Source organism: Canis aureus, chromosome 16 (genome assembly GCF_053574225.1).
Source record: "Canis aureus isolate CA01 chromosome 16, VMU_Caureus_v.1.0, whole genome shotgun sequence".
NCBI classification, from domain to species: Eukaryota; Metazoa; Chordata; class Mammalia; order Carnivora; family Canidae; genus Canis; species Canis aureus.
In genome coordinates, this window is record NC_135626.1 from 38970937 (window position 1) to 38985410 (window position 14474).

Below are 14474 nucleotides of genomic sequence, written 5' to 3' on the forward strand. Positions count from 1 at the left end.
CCTTCCCGGGCAGCCAGAGAGATGCCGGGCCGCGCTGAGGATCCACGACCTGCCCCTTCCGCGAGCTGTACCTGCAGTGGTGACACCTCCATGGTGACGGTCGTGAAGGAGCTCGAGAACCCTGCAAGCGACTAAACCGGCAGGACCCCCGAGACCACCACGGAGCGAGCCTCTTCTCCACAGACTCCCGTCGGTTAGAAGAGCTCCTCCAGTCGCGTTTGAACCTCCCTGTAGCCCGCCCAAACCAGATAAGCCAATCACTGACTCGCTCTCACCGACTCCGTCCCGAGGAACCAATCGCAGCTGACTTTTTATTTACACCAATGAGCGCTTGAGTTGGGCGGGGGCCTGTTTGAACAAACCAATTAGGCAGGGGGGCGGGACTAGAGCGGTTCCAAAAGGCACCGCTCGGAGGCGTAGCGTAGAGATTGACAGGGACACTGGCCAATGGCGGGGGGCTTACTTGTTCCCTCAGAGCCTGCAACTTTGAAGAGACTCCGGATGCAAGCGGGGAGGGGTTTCTGAGGTGCGGGCTCGGGGAGAAGGAAGAAGGGGAAGCATTCCACAGGCCCTGCTAACTTCTTTCAGATTCCTGAACTCTATAAAGCGTCTTCCGTCCTGAGGGTTTTTAGCGAGAGGAAGGGGAATCCGAGCTTCTTTTTCCTGGGGAAACTGAGCGCCGGCTTTCTGGACAGGCAGCCTGGCGACTTGGTAACGCGGACAGATGCTGGCGCCTGCCTCAACCTCCCCTCCCAAGAATTTGTTTTCGAAGAAACTAGAGTGCTACCTTTGTGGTTTTGGGGTATAATAGAAGAGAGGCCGCACAAAATGGAGAGCAGCATTCAAATGCCCCAGTGGAGCGGCGTTGGGCTGCAAGCCGGTCAGTCAAGAAGAGTAGTTTGTAGTTATCACCTCAGGAGCGGAGAATGGGGGTTTAGGGGCCATTAGTCTAGGAAATTTTTCCTTCCGAAAGCCGGTGGGATGTCCTGCTGCCTGTTACTTTTGCTTCCGTCTGTTAAATTCCCTGAATTCTGCTATCCAGGAAAAGGTGTTCACATCTGACGAGAACATTCCAAAGACCGAAGTTGGGTGGTGGGTTTTTTTTTTTTTTTTTTTAATTCTGCCCCGTAGATGTTTAAGCGGGTTTATTCTGTCCTTGTTAATCCACAATGTTAAAATGACAAAAGAATGTGTTCCTCCCCACCCGCCCCAAACTGCTTGAAAAAATAACTGCACAATTTGAATGACTGCTATTTTTGTCCTCTGAGCCACCTCCTTCCAATCGTTATAACCTGAGTTTCTATCCCCGCTGGACAATTTGCCAGTCATGTGGTCTTGATGGAGGCAGGCGCTTGGCGCTTGTTTTTTCCACTGAAAAAAGAGGATAAAAATGATACTAGTACCTTAGAGTTGTGTGAGGATTACCTGGGATAAATGTAAGGCGTTTAAAATAGTGGGCTAATAGCATCAGAATCAGGAAGCAGGAATCTCCCGTACCCTGGTGTGACAATTGGTGACTATCTTTTTTTTCCCCCCTTCTAAAAGAAATCTAAAAGAGGTTAACAAATTGTTTATTTTTAAAAGACCTTATTTTCATTTATTCATGAGAGACTCACACAGAGAGGCAGAGACATAAGCAGAGGGAGAAGCAGGCCCTGGAATCACAACTTGAGCCAAAGGCAGACACTCAACCACTGAGCCACTCAGATGCCCTATTAAAAAAAAAAAAATTTTTTTTTTGTGACATGCAACATTTTAATAGAATTTTAAGTGATGATGTTGTATACTAGGATATATTAAAATTTGGGGTATTCTATATAATTTCTGGAACAATTAAAGCGTTTACCCACATAATGTAAGCTAAGAAAGTTTATCATTTAAACATTAAACAGCAGGATGCCTGGTGGCTCAGCAGTTGAGCATCTACCTTCGGTTTAGGGCGTGATCCTGGGGTCCTAGGATCAAGTCCCACAGTGGGCTCCCTTCGTGGAGCCTGCTTCTCCCTCTGCCTATGTCTCTCTCTTTGTGTCTCTCGTGAATACATAAATAAAAAATCTTAAAAAAAAAAAACAAGTAGCAAATAATTACCTATAGTATAAGTAAATGCACATTTACTTACACCTTCTATTTAATTTCTTAGCAGACGTCAACCAATTGTTAAATCACCCCAGCATATCCAATGCCTACTCTGCCAGCAAAGCCCCAAGAAAGGGTAGTGTGGAGGTGGGGTGGGGGGTTCGGGGTGATGTTACAGGAGGTAGAGGATGGAGGTAGCCTGTGGGCTAGGGTGGTTTTTTTCACCTGGCCTCCAGTAATTCCAAGTGTTTCATTCCATTCTCCTCACCGCATCTGTTGAAATGGATAGGCAACCTCCAATGCACAGGATCACTCCGGGTCTCAGAGTAATTGTAGGGAAGCCTACCCAATCCAGTAGCTTCTGCCCATCCAAAAGGCTGACCAGGCCCTGGGCTCCAGGGCAGCTCTCATTCTCAAGTCTCCTCAGAACAGAAAGATGGTCCTGACAGAGACCAGCCATTCTGCCTTCCACCTCCTGGAACACAGAGATCCCACATGGTAGGGGTAGGATGGGAGCCTAGTCTCTGCCTTTCTTGGCTTCTACCCTGTAGCTCATCCTGGGGTACATCCCCATGCTTGGGGATGAGGCATGCTTGGAATTTAATAAACAGCTCCAGTCCTATTTTCTGGGATCCTGCAGTTTAGCTTGACCCTGATTGTGTAAGGCTCTGTTCCAAAAACCCAGAAGCAGAACTGTGGAGTCAAAAAGATTCTGGAGTCACAAATGCTTGAATAAAAAACAAAATGAAACAAAACAACCCCCAAAAAACAGAAAGAAACAAAACAAACCTTCCTGAGCCTCAGTTTCCCCATGTCATCATCCTTTATTAAAAGTACAGAGGGTTAAATGAGATATGAAAGCGCTTAGGACAGTATGGACATCCTGCCCTCTAGCAGGATGGTCTTGTGGGAGTGCGGTTGGGGGTGGGGCTTCTCTTTAGGACACAAGCTGTTTCTTTGTCAACCCCTCTCCTTTTCAGAGCCCATCACAGGATGTTCTACAGGGAAGTCTTATTTATTTATTTATTTATTTGTTTATTTATTTATTATTTATGATAGTCACACAGAGAGAGAGAGAGAGGCAGAGACATAGGCAGAGGGAGAAACAGGCTCCATGCACCGGGAGCCCGACGTGGGACTCGATCCCGGGTCTCCAGGATCGCGCCCTGGGCCAAAGGCAGGCACTAAACTGCTGCACCACCCAGGGATCCCTACAGGGAAGTCTGAGACGGGTGGGCCTGGGAGGCATTGTCCACAGAGCGAATTGCAGGTGCCTGCTAGCTACTACTCCTGGGAGGCAACAGGGGGTTGGGAGTCAGTTCCAGGGGCTTCAGTGGGCCAGGGGGAAGCTACCACATCCTCATTACCACCACCCCAACTTTATAGGGGGTCCAAACCAGCTACTCTGTGCCTTGTCCTCATCCCTACCCCTACCTAGGGGCAACATTAAGTACTAGATTCATACTCCTGGCCACAGTACTTGGCTGAGTGTATGACCTTGGCAAGTCACTTAGTTTCAGGGTGTCTCCATTTCTTTACCTAAAATGGGGATAATGAGAGTACCTCCGCATAGGGGAGATAACACGTGTAAAGTGCTTAGTGGATTGCTTGGCAAATAATAAATACTCGAAACATGTTAGCAGTTACTACCTCTACTCCTTTTCAAGATCTTCCCCAACAACTACTTCTGTTGTTGATTCTCCAAGTCATCTCCTCCAAAACCAATTCAAAATTCCCCTGTTTAGGGAGTCTTTTTTTTTTTTTTTTTTTTTAAATACTAGGTTTATTTTTTTTATTTTTTAAATTTTTTTTTTATTTATTTATGATAGTCACACACAGAGAGAGAGAGAGAGAGAGGCAGAGACATAGGCAGAGGGAGAAGCAGGCTCCATGCACTGGGAGCCCGACGTGGGATTCGATCCCGGGTCTCCAGGATCGCGCCCTGGGACAAAGGCAGGCGCCAAACCGCTGCGCCACCCAGGGATCCCTAGGGAGTCCTTTTAGACCCTTTTTTTTCAAGGCTTCTTCCAGTTGTTTGGAGTATATTTGCAAATGCGGATGAGTTCCTTTGATAAATATTTTTTGGTTTTCTTTGGGCATTTTTTTTAAAGATTTTATTTATTCATGAGACACACACACACACACACACACACACACAGAGAAGAGAGGCAGAGACACAGAGGGAGAAGCAGGCTCCTTGCCGGGAGCCCAATGGGGAATCGATCCTGGAACTTCAGGATCATGCCCTGGGCTGAAGGCAGGCGCTAAACCACTGAGCCACCCGGGCGTCCCAAAGAAGGGTATTTGTGTTTTCTGTCTCTCCAATGGGCAACAGGGGGAGGAGGTCCTAAAGGAGCTGTGTCTCCATCCTTCACGTAGGAGTTCCTTTTGAAAGTGGATTATTTCTTCCCTCTAGCTGGCTGACTGAGTGAAGGGAGCTGGGCTGACAGTGTGGCTCTAAATTTTGGGGGATAGAGCTGGTTAGGCTGGAGCTCACTGGGAGTTCCTATATGAGCTGGGCTGGTCCAGGGTCTGGGGTATTGTCCCATGAGTTCTTTTTACCAGGGATACCAGCTTTGGGTTGGAGGAGGCCAGGAAAGCCCGAAATGTCCCATGGAGCTCAGCTTCTCCCTCTTGGTGGCACTGCAGGTGTGTTTCTTGGATCATTAATGGCCCCAGGCAAAGGGACAGTGAGGGTCACCAAACAGAGCTGGGAGGTAAGCAAAGGAGGTTACAGTGAGGATGAACTCAAGACTAGAGATTAGCACTGGGTGTTATACTATATGTTGGCAAGTTAAATTTAAATAAAAAATACTTGGGCAGCCCCGGTGGCGCAGCGGTTTAGCGCCGCCTGAAGCCGGAGGTGTGATCCTGGAGTCCCGGAATCGAGTCCCACGTCAGGCTTCCTGCGTGGAGCCTGCTTCTCCCTCTGCCTGTGTCTCTGCCTCTCTCTCGCTCTCTGTGAATAAATAAATAAATAAATAAATAAATAAATAAATAAATAAATCTTTAAAAAAATAAAAATAAATAAATAAAAAATACTTTAAAAAAAAAAAAAAAAGACCAGAGATTAGTCCCCAGTAAGTCCGCTCAGGGGTTTCCCTCAGCAGTCTGGCAGTCCAGTATCTATCAACATTTTAAAAGTGCACACACCTTTGGACTCAGTAACAACATCTAGGAATACTGATACACTCCCGCAATTGTGTGTGTATATAAAATTATTGCAATATTGTTTTTGTTAGAAAAGAACTGGTAAAAAAAAAAAAAAGAAAGAAAAGAACTGGTAGCTGGAGTGGAACGATATTGTGAAAATTAGTAAAGGGAAATCTCACTAAAATGGAGTTAGGAAGCCAGAAGGGGGAGCTCTCACATCCTACCTTTCCTCATCAGTTGCAGACCCCAACAGGAAGAGAGGTACCTTGCAAATCCATACTATAGCTACTTCTTTACTACCCCAGTTGGAGGAAGAAAGATTTTCTCCCCTTCCAGTAACAACAGCCTAGTCAATGAGAGATTCAGAATTCAGTCAAAGAAAAGCTGTTAGGAACCCCATTTTGCTCCAATGGACTTTTTGTTTCTAATGATCCTCCCTCTATAAAGGAGCAATCCTCTACTTTGTTCTTTGGACTTGCTTGTCCTAAATTGCAGTTCTCTGCTATTCCTGAATAAACTTTTCTGCTGGTAAAATAACTGACAGTTTTATTTTTAAGGTTAATAATATGCAGCTATTAAAGATAATGAAGTTGGTCTAGGGGTATTGATAGAGAAATATCACTAAGATATATTTAGCTTTAAAAAAGTGAGGTGAAAAATAAATAAATAAATAAATAAATAAAAATAAAAAACTGAGGTGAAGAATAGTGTGTAGAACAATCTGGGTAAATATTTATGTATGCATTGAACAACTCTGGAAGAAATTGTAAATAGTGGAAAGGGAGGAAAACTTCATATTTTCCTTTCTATCTTATTTGAAAATTAGAAATTATAGACATTTATTTTTATAGTGTAAGAAGTGAGCTTAAATAAACACAATTTAAAAGATTTCCCTCAGTAATTGTGGATCTTGATAATTCTGTGTGTTCATTACCTTTTTCTATGTGACTAAGTATTTGTTTTCTTCCATGCCCTCTGCCCTTCTCACCCCTGTCCCTTTTCCCCACTGCACTAAAGGCAAAGCTTACTTGTCTGTACAAATTTGTGTGAGAATGTAAGTTTCATAGATATAGATTTTTCAATAACTAGGGAAATTGCAGTTTAAGTGAATCCAGTGGCAAGACTCTCTATAAAGAAACACAGTCTTTGGGCCAAATTGAGGGACAGTGCGTTATGGTGGGAAGTTGTAGCCCAACTCTTTTGTTACTAGTTGCATGGCCTTGAGTAAATCCCTTCCTCTCTATAGGCCTGTTTCTCTACCTGTAAACTGAAGTCTAGGTAGCCCAGCAAAATGCCTTCCGCAGAGTATTAGAGAGGTGATCGTGGGTGTGGGGGAGGCAGTTTGAGGAGGTGACACCAGGGTTCTCCAATCCAGAGCAGCTCCACTTTTGTCTTTTTATGTTCTATGTAAGAGTTTTGTTCTGTGTAAGACTTCATTTGAAAATCATCATTGACTACTTACATTAAACAAAAAAACAAACAAACAAAGCCTGGGCAAATGATTGTTAAGGGCACTTCTAGTTCTAACACTGTGTAATTCCAAATATGACTTTCGTGCATTGAGTTGGTTTGAATCATTTGGCTTCATTCCTCACCAGTACCCAGCTCAAGGCCGTATAGAAGCTTAAGCCCACTAGGGGCTGGGCCATGGTGTCTGGGGGGGGGGAGGAGAATGATCTCTGATTATTTCCGCTCTTTATGTGACATCCTTCACCCCTCTTTCCTGGCCTAGCAGCATGGCTGATCTGACTTTAGATCTCTGCCAGTGCTGCAAGACTCCCTAGCTTCTCCCTAGCATCAGTGGCTGCTAATGGCAGCTGCTGGAGTTGCAGCTTATACTTGGTGTCTATGCCTGCTGGAGGCTTGGTCAATAAAACCTGGGCAAACACAGCCATGAACCCCTCCCTACTCCCTTATCCCCACTTTCCAGCTCCCCACATCCTTCCTCTATACCCCACAGAATAGTAGTGGTAAAAGGAACATGCCAGGGAGGCCCTCTGATCTGACAACAGAGGCCAGGACTGGGTCTCTCTATTCTCTTGGGTTCTCACACCAAGAAGGGGAGGCAGACCAAATCTCTTGATAGTCAGGCAACCTGAATTTTCACAGTTTACTTGGTCACTCTGGAGCACAGAAGGTCATCACTGAAGATCTGTGTCAGACTCCTCCACCTAGGAAGAGGAATAAAAAAAGTACATTTCTGAAATGTCTTCTGTCTGACGCTAATCTGACAGCTGTCCCTTCTACTGATACTCCAAAGCCACCAAGGCCAGGTTTGGGTCTACAGAGCTCCCTTCACAGGGGATCTGAGAGACCATGTGAGTTGGAAGGGGGTGGAGTAGAGGTAGAACATTACTTACTTGAAGAAAATAGAAAGCTGTACCCTTCTGTTTGGGATTGAATAAAATCATGGTATTTCTCAAAGACCTGCAATTAAAGGCTGATTACACATTTCTCTCTCTTCCCTCTTGATAATGAAAAGCAAGAAGCTACGGAAGCAGAAATATGGGAATTTTACAGAGTACAGAGAAGACTGTCAGTTGGAGGAGGTAGTTAGTCATTTTCTTACTAGAAGAACTAGAGACTGCAATAGGAGAAAGCCTACATTTCAAAGGGCTTTTGAAATTAAGCTGTTTTGAAGCCCTTTGAATATATTTTAAAAAAATTTATTTATTCATTCATGAGAGACACACAGAGAGAGAGGGGCAGAGACATAGGTAGAGGAGAAGCAGGGTCCCCATATAGGGAGTCCGATGCGGTACTCCATCCAGGATCCCAAGATCATGCTCTGAGCCAAAGTCAGACTCTCAACCACTGAGCCACTTTGAATATTTAAGAAATAAATTTTGGTATCACAATCCCAGGTTTCAAGATATACTACAAAGCTGTAATAACCAAAATAGCATAAAAATAGACATATAGATGAGGCTCCTGGGGACTTGGTTGGTTAAGCATCTGACTCTTGGTTTGGGTTTAGGTCATGATCTCATTGGTCATTAAGCCCTGCATCAGGCTTCATGCTCAGTGGGGAGTCTGTGAGAAGATTCTCTCTTGCCTCTCGCTCCACTTGTGCTCATGCTCTCTCTCAAAAATAAATCTTATTTTTTTTCAAAAATAAATCTTAAAAAAAAATAGACATGTAGATAAATGGAACAGAATAGAAAGCCCAGAAATAAACTTATGACTATACGCTCAATTAATCTATGACAAAGGAGACAAGAATATGCAATGGGAAAAAGAGTTTCTTCAACAAATGGTGTTGGGAAAACTGGACCAACAACATGCAAAAGAATGAAATTGGACCACTTTCCCACACCATATATGGTAAACTCAAAATGGATTAAAGACCTAAATATAAGACCTTATATATAAAAATCCTAGAAGAGAGCACAGATAGTAATTTCTCTGACATTGGCCATAGCAACATTTTTCTAGGTATGTCTCCTAAGGAAAGGGAAACAAAAGCAAAAATAAACTATCAGGACAACATAAAAAAAAAAAAAGCTTATACAAGAAAAAGATCCTACAAGAGCACAGCAAAGGAATCAACAACAACAACAACAACAACAACAACAACAACAACTAAAAACCCAAAAAGACAACCTACTGAGTGGGAGAAGATATTTGCAAATGATATATCTGATATAGGGTTAGTATCCAAAATATATAAAGAACTTATACAACCGAACACCAAAAAACCCTGAATAATCTAATTAAAATGGGCAGAAGACATGAAAAAACATTTCTCCAAAAAAGACGTACAGATGGCCAACATACACATGAAAAGAAGCTCAACATCACTAATCATCAAGGAAATGCAAATCAATACCACAATGAGATATCTTCTTACAACTGTCAGAATGGCTAAAATTGAAAACACAAGAAACCAACAAGTTTTGGTGAGGATGTGAAGGAAAAGGAACCTTCATGCACTGTTAGTGAGAATGCAAACTGAAGCAGCGACTGTGGAAAACAGTATGGAGTTTCCTCAAAAAATTGAAAATAGAATTACTATATGATTCAGGAATTCCATTACTGAGTATTTACCCAAAGAATACAAAAACACTAATTTGAAAAGATATATGTGCCCTGTGTCTCTTGTAGCATTATTTACAATAAACAAAATATGGAAGCAACTCAAGTGTCCTATCTATAGATGAATGGATAAAGAAAATGTAGTACACACACACACACACACACACACAGAGGAATATTACTCAGGCATAAAAAGAAGGAAATCTTGCCATTTACAACAACATGGATGGATCTAGAGGGTATAATGCTAAGTGAAGTAAGTCAGTCAGAAAAAGAAATACCTTATGATTTCACTCATATGTGGAATTTAAGAAACAAAATAACTTAAAGAAAAAAGAGATGAACAAAAAATTGGATTTAAAAAAAAGATTTTATTTATTTATTCATGAGAAACACACACAGAGAGGCAGAGACATAGACAGAGGGAGAAGCAGGCTCCTTGCAGAGAGCCCAATGTGGGACTTGATCCCTGGACCAGGATCCCACCCTGAGCTGAAGGTAGATGCTCAACTGCTGAGCCACCCAGGCGTCCCCCAAAAATCAGATTTTTTTTTTATTTTCTTTTATTTATGATAGTCACAGAGAGAGAGAGGCGCAGAGACACAGGCAGAGGGAGAAGCAGGCTCCATGCACCGGGAGCCCGATGTGGGATTCCATCCGGGGTCTCCAGGATCGTGCCCTGGGCCAAAGGCAGGCGCCAAACCGCTGCGCCACCCAGGGATCCCCCAAAAATCAGATTTTTAACTATAGAGAACAAACTGGTGGTTATCAGAGGGGAAAGGAGAGAGGATGTGTGAAATAGGTGAAGGGGATTAAGAGTACACTTATTGTGATGAGCATTGAGTATTGTGTAGAATTATTGAATCCCTATATTGTATACTTGAAACTAATATAACACTGTATATTAATTATCTGAAATTCAAAAATTAACAGATTAAAAAAGAAAGAATTTTGATCTGATAAACATTTAGGGCAAGTAAGGATATATTTTATTCAAGGATGGGAAACATCTAGGTTAAGATTTGTCTTTAATAAGTAAAAAGGAACAATTTTAAAAAAATTTTTATTTATTTATGATAGTCACAGAGAGAGAGAGAGAGAGAGAGAGAGAGAATGAGAGAGAGAGAGAGGGGCAGAGACACAGGCAGAGGGGGAAGCAGGCTCCATGCACCGGGAGCCCGACTTGGGATTCAATCCCGGGTCTTCAGGATCGCGCCCTGGGCCAAAGGCAGGCGCTAAACCGATGCGCCACCCAGGGATCCCAAAAAGGAACAATTAATAGTACATGTGCTGATGTGAGAAAGTGCCAGGTAAAGACAGAGTTTCCAAGTAGAGCTGTTCAAGAATGGACATACCTAGGACATAGGGACTTCTACCACTGGAATGTTGAAGAGTCTAGATGACCATTTTCTAGGTATGTTGTAAGAGAGCTCTCTCCACAGTGAGGGTTGGACTCAATAAGCTATAAGATCCCTTCTGGGGCAGCCCTAGTGGCACAGCGGTTTAGCGCCTCCTGCAGCCTGGGTTGTGATCCTGGAGACCCGGAATTGAGTCCCACGTCGGGCTTCCTGCATGGAGCCTGCTTCTTCTTCTGCCTGTGCCTCTCTCTCTCTCTCTCTCTATGAGGAAATAAATAAAATCTTAAAAAAAAAAGATCCCTTCTGACTTTAAGATTTTACCTAGGAGTTTATGTTTCTGTAAATGTACTCTAAATTGTTTATCATATTCAAATATAGTCCTATTTAACACTAGTATTTTAGTAGTTTAACAAAGAGTGATTTTTCAGAAAGCATAACCAAGCAGAAAAATGTAACATAGTCCCTGTCTGGAGTAGCCTCTGCTTGGAATGACTTCTATGATGGTTAATTTTCTGTGTCAGCTTGGTTGTGTCATGGTATCTGGTAGTTTGGCCAAACAGTAATCTAGATGTTGTGGTGAAGGTATTTTGTAGATGTAATTGGCACTTAAAATCAGCTGACTTTAAGAAAAAAAGGCTTGTAATGCCTCTATAATGCCTGAGTAATGCTGGTGGGCTTCCTCCAATCAGTTGAAGGTTGTAGGAGAAAAAAAAATATGGAGGTTTCTCAGAAAAGAAAGAATTCTGTCTCAGGCCTGGTACAGAAATCTCACAAGAATCTTACTGACTGCAGACCTGCTGGACCCCCCTATCAGAGCCAATTCATAAAAATAAATCACATTACAAATAAATTTCTGAGTGCCAATTATGTACTAGACACGGTAATAAGCACTTTACGTAATTTCCCCCCTAATCTTTTTACCAACTCTTTATACTAAGGAAACTGAGGATTAGAGGGGTTAGGTAATTTCCTCAAGATTGTAAAATTCTACTTATCTTTCAAGACACAGATCCAACATCACTTCCCTTTGAAGTTCTCCCTAACCACCATGTCCTCCAGGCTCCTCTCTGCTTTCTTGGCATCCAGTACATTTCTCTTTGTTACATAACACTGATCACGGTGTGTTTACCTGCAAGTTCCCTCTTCAGACCACAAGCTCTTCCCAAGGTAGGGTTTTGCCTTTGGAAACCTCAGCACCTAGTACAATGCCCACTCCCCAGAAGACCCTCTGTGAATGCTATCTGTAATATCACTGTCCACCTGGGGGCAGCATACCCAGCAACAGCCCCCTTATGCAGGAGTTTTCAACTATGGAAGGACAGCCACTAAAATCAAACCCCAAAGTGAAAGGAAAGGTCCACACATGCCTGTTTACTACTCCCTGGAAGCCAGGATCCACTGTGCCAACATTTTGCTTCATCCCCTTGGGATTCAGTTGAAGACTCAGTACCCATTGATGACATTGGCTGGGCTGCCCTTGGGGATGCTGGGGCTGTCCCAGGGCTTTTGCACCTTTGAGCTCAAAGACTCAGTGAGGGAGCTGATGGAATGAAAACCCAGAAGGGGAAGAAGGGGTCAACTGCAAGAGTCCTACTAAAGGAGATTTTTCTGGAATAAGGCTGTATCCCCATGAGGTGAAAGGGGAGGAGGAAAATTCTGCACTAGGGTGAATTAACCTTGCTCCTAACGAGTGGGTAAAGAGAAAGCCCAGGCAACCTCATTCACAAGCCCCTTGCCTCCAACCCTTCTCTTAGATGTTCTGCTCTTCCCATATCACTTTCAAGGGTAGGGTAAGCTAGGGCTGGGGACAGGTGAGGTGCTTCTACATAGGTGTGTCTTACCTGAGCTCAGCAGAGAGGTGTAGATCGACTTAAAGCTCTGTCTGAAGTACAGACAGAGGAGTCACAAAGGGTCTCTGTAGATACTCTCCTACTTCTATTACTTGGTTCTATGAGGAGGCAGAAGGTATGTCTTGGGCAGTAGTGACGGTGGTCCTGGGGGCAGAAGGGAAGGGGAGGGAAGAGCATCCACTCATGTCCGAGCACTTTGAGAGAGGTGGAATAGGTGAAGGAATGAGAGAATGGCAGGGTATTGCCGATGACTTAAATCTTAAATACTGAGCAAACAGATGAGAAAAGAAAAGGTAAGGGAGGTATCTGGAATCTTTTATCCAAAGAAAATGAAAATATTTTCATAGGCTTCACTGACATGTAAGAAGTGACATGTCCAAGATTACATAAAATTCCCAGTTCTTTTTTTTTTTTTTCAATTCCCAGTTCTATATGCACTACCTCCTCGAAGCTAAAGGAATTACTGATGGAAGGTGAGATTGAGAGGCATTTATGAGGATATCCCTTCAGGGAGGAAGAGGAGGTAGAACAGAAAGAGGGAGAACAGCCACGAAAGAGGGATGCTCTGGCTTATTCTCTCAGGGAGAGCCATCTAAACATAGTAATCTTTCCATTTGGACCCGGGGCTCTAGGAGGTCCCTGCAAGCCTCTTTCTCCAGGCAAAACTGGGACACTTATTGTACCTCTCTCTCACTTTTAGTTCTGTACCGAGGAGGAGGGAAGGATACAGGATGAGACAAATGATTCAGCCCCAGGGGAAGACCCCCAAGGGGAGACAGATCCCAATGGAGGTGAGGTAGATGGTGAGTGAATCAACACATGTTACTGAGCATATATATTATGTATCAGCCCAAGACCATACAGGATGTGTGGACACTCTTTTACATGTGAGCACATTTATTGTAGGAAAGGATGTAGGGAAGAATGGGGGAGAGGTCACTAAAGAAAAGGAAGGAGGGAGTGAAGAAAGAAAGAGAAGAAGAGGAAAGAAAGGCATAATTGTTGATGTTTAGTAACTCACATTCTAGCTATAGCAAAAGGACAATTGGCTAAAAAAGCTCAGTGACAAGTGAGCAGTTCCCAGAAGTTAAAAAGAATGTTATGGAGATTGTAGGAGAACCTGGGATAAAGGAGTTGGGCTAGGGTGGGTATCTTCTTCTTCTTTTTTATAAGGGAGAGGGGATTCTAAGGTGGGTGAATTAAAATTTTTTTTTTTTTATAAGTAGGCTCCACACTCAATGTGGGGCTTGGACTCACAATCCTGAGGTCAAGAATCATATGTTCTACTGACTGAGCCAGCCAGGTGCCCCTTGATGGACCAGGCTGGCTTGGCTGGCCTGGAGGAGACTCTTTCTTAGAGAGAGAGAGAGAGAGAGAGAGAGAATATGTGTGCACACGAGGTGGCAGGAGAAGCAGAGGGAGAGGGAGAGGGAGAATCTTAGGCAGGCTCCACTCCCAGAGCTTGTGGAGCCTGACGTGAAGCTCAATCTTATGACCCTGAGATCATGACCTGAGCTGAAATTGAGTCAGATGCCTGATTGAACTACCCAAGTGCCCACTGGAGGAGACTCTTGCTCATGGGACCCCATTCGTCCCTGAGCTCCATGGGAGCCCGTCTGGGCCTGATAGCCTTGAAGAACCAGGGTAGTCCTGCGTCCAGGAAGGTCTGGTGTCCCCAAGGTTCTTGGGAGCCCATCAGTCCCAGTCCTTACATATCCAGGCTGGTCCTGGGAGTCTTCATGGTTAGAGTAGTCCTGAGGTCCCAGGGGTTCTGGAAACCCTTGGCAACCAGGGGAACCAGGAGGTCCAATTCCATCCTACACTTGGGAGGAGAGGCAAGAGGGGTGGAGGTGAACCACAGAGCTGGCAGTGTATATTTTGGGGGTCGGGGACTCTTGTAGGGGAAAGACAATGGCGCCAAGCCAGAAGCTGTGATGGGAGTAGAATGTGTGCATGGGAAAGTGCCCATGGCCCTCAGATTATTTAGGGAAATTTGAGATAT

At 43.9% G+C, this 14474-nt stretch overlaps 1 protein-coding gene and 1 long non-coding RNA gene across 2 annotated transcripts in view; one reads left to right on the forward strand and one right to left on the reverse strand.

Annotated features, from left to right (window-relative positions):
* The window catches only part of TOP2A (DNA topoisomerase II alpha), a 28924-nt gene extending 28691 nt beyond the window's left edge, over positions 1-233 (reverse strand). Inside the window, exon 1 of the mRNA XM_077853137.1 lies at positions 72-233. Within this exon, the coding sequence (XP_077709263.1) occupies positions 72-92 (21 nt within the window). The 5' untranslated portion in view covers positions 93-233. The remainder of the gene's footprint in view (positions 1-71) is intronic.
* The window catches only part of LOC144286560 (uncharacterized), a 23134-nt gene continuing 8660 nt past the window's right edge, over positions 1-14474 (forward strand). Inside the window, exons 1-2 of the long non-coding RNA XR_013354588.1 lie at positions 1-880; positions 13173-13275. This is a non-coding gene — a long non-coding RNA (uncharacterized LOC144286560). The remainder of the gene's footprint in view (positions 881-13172; positions 13276-14474) is intronic.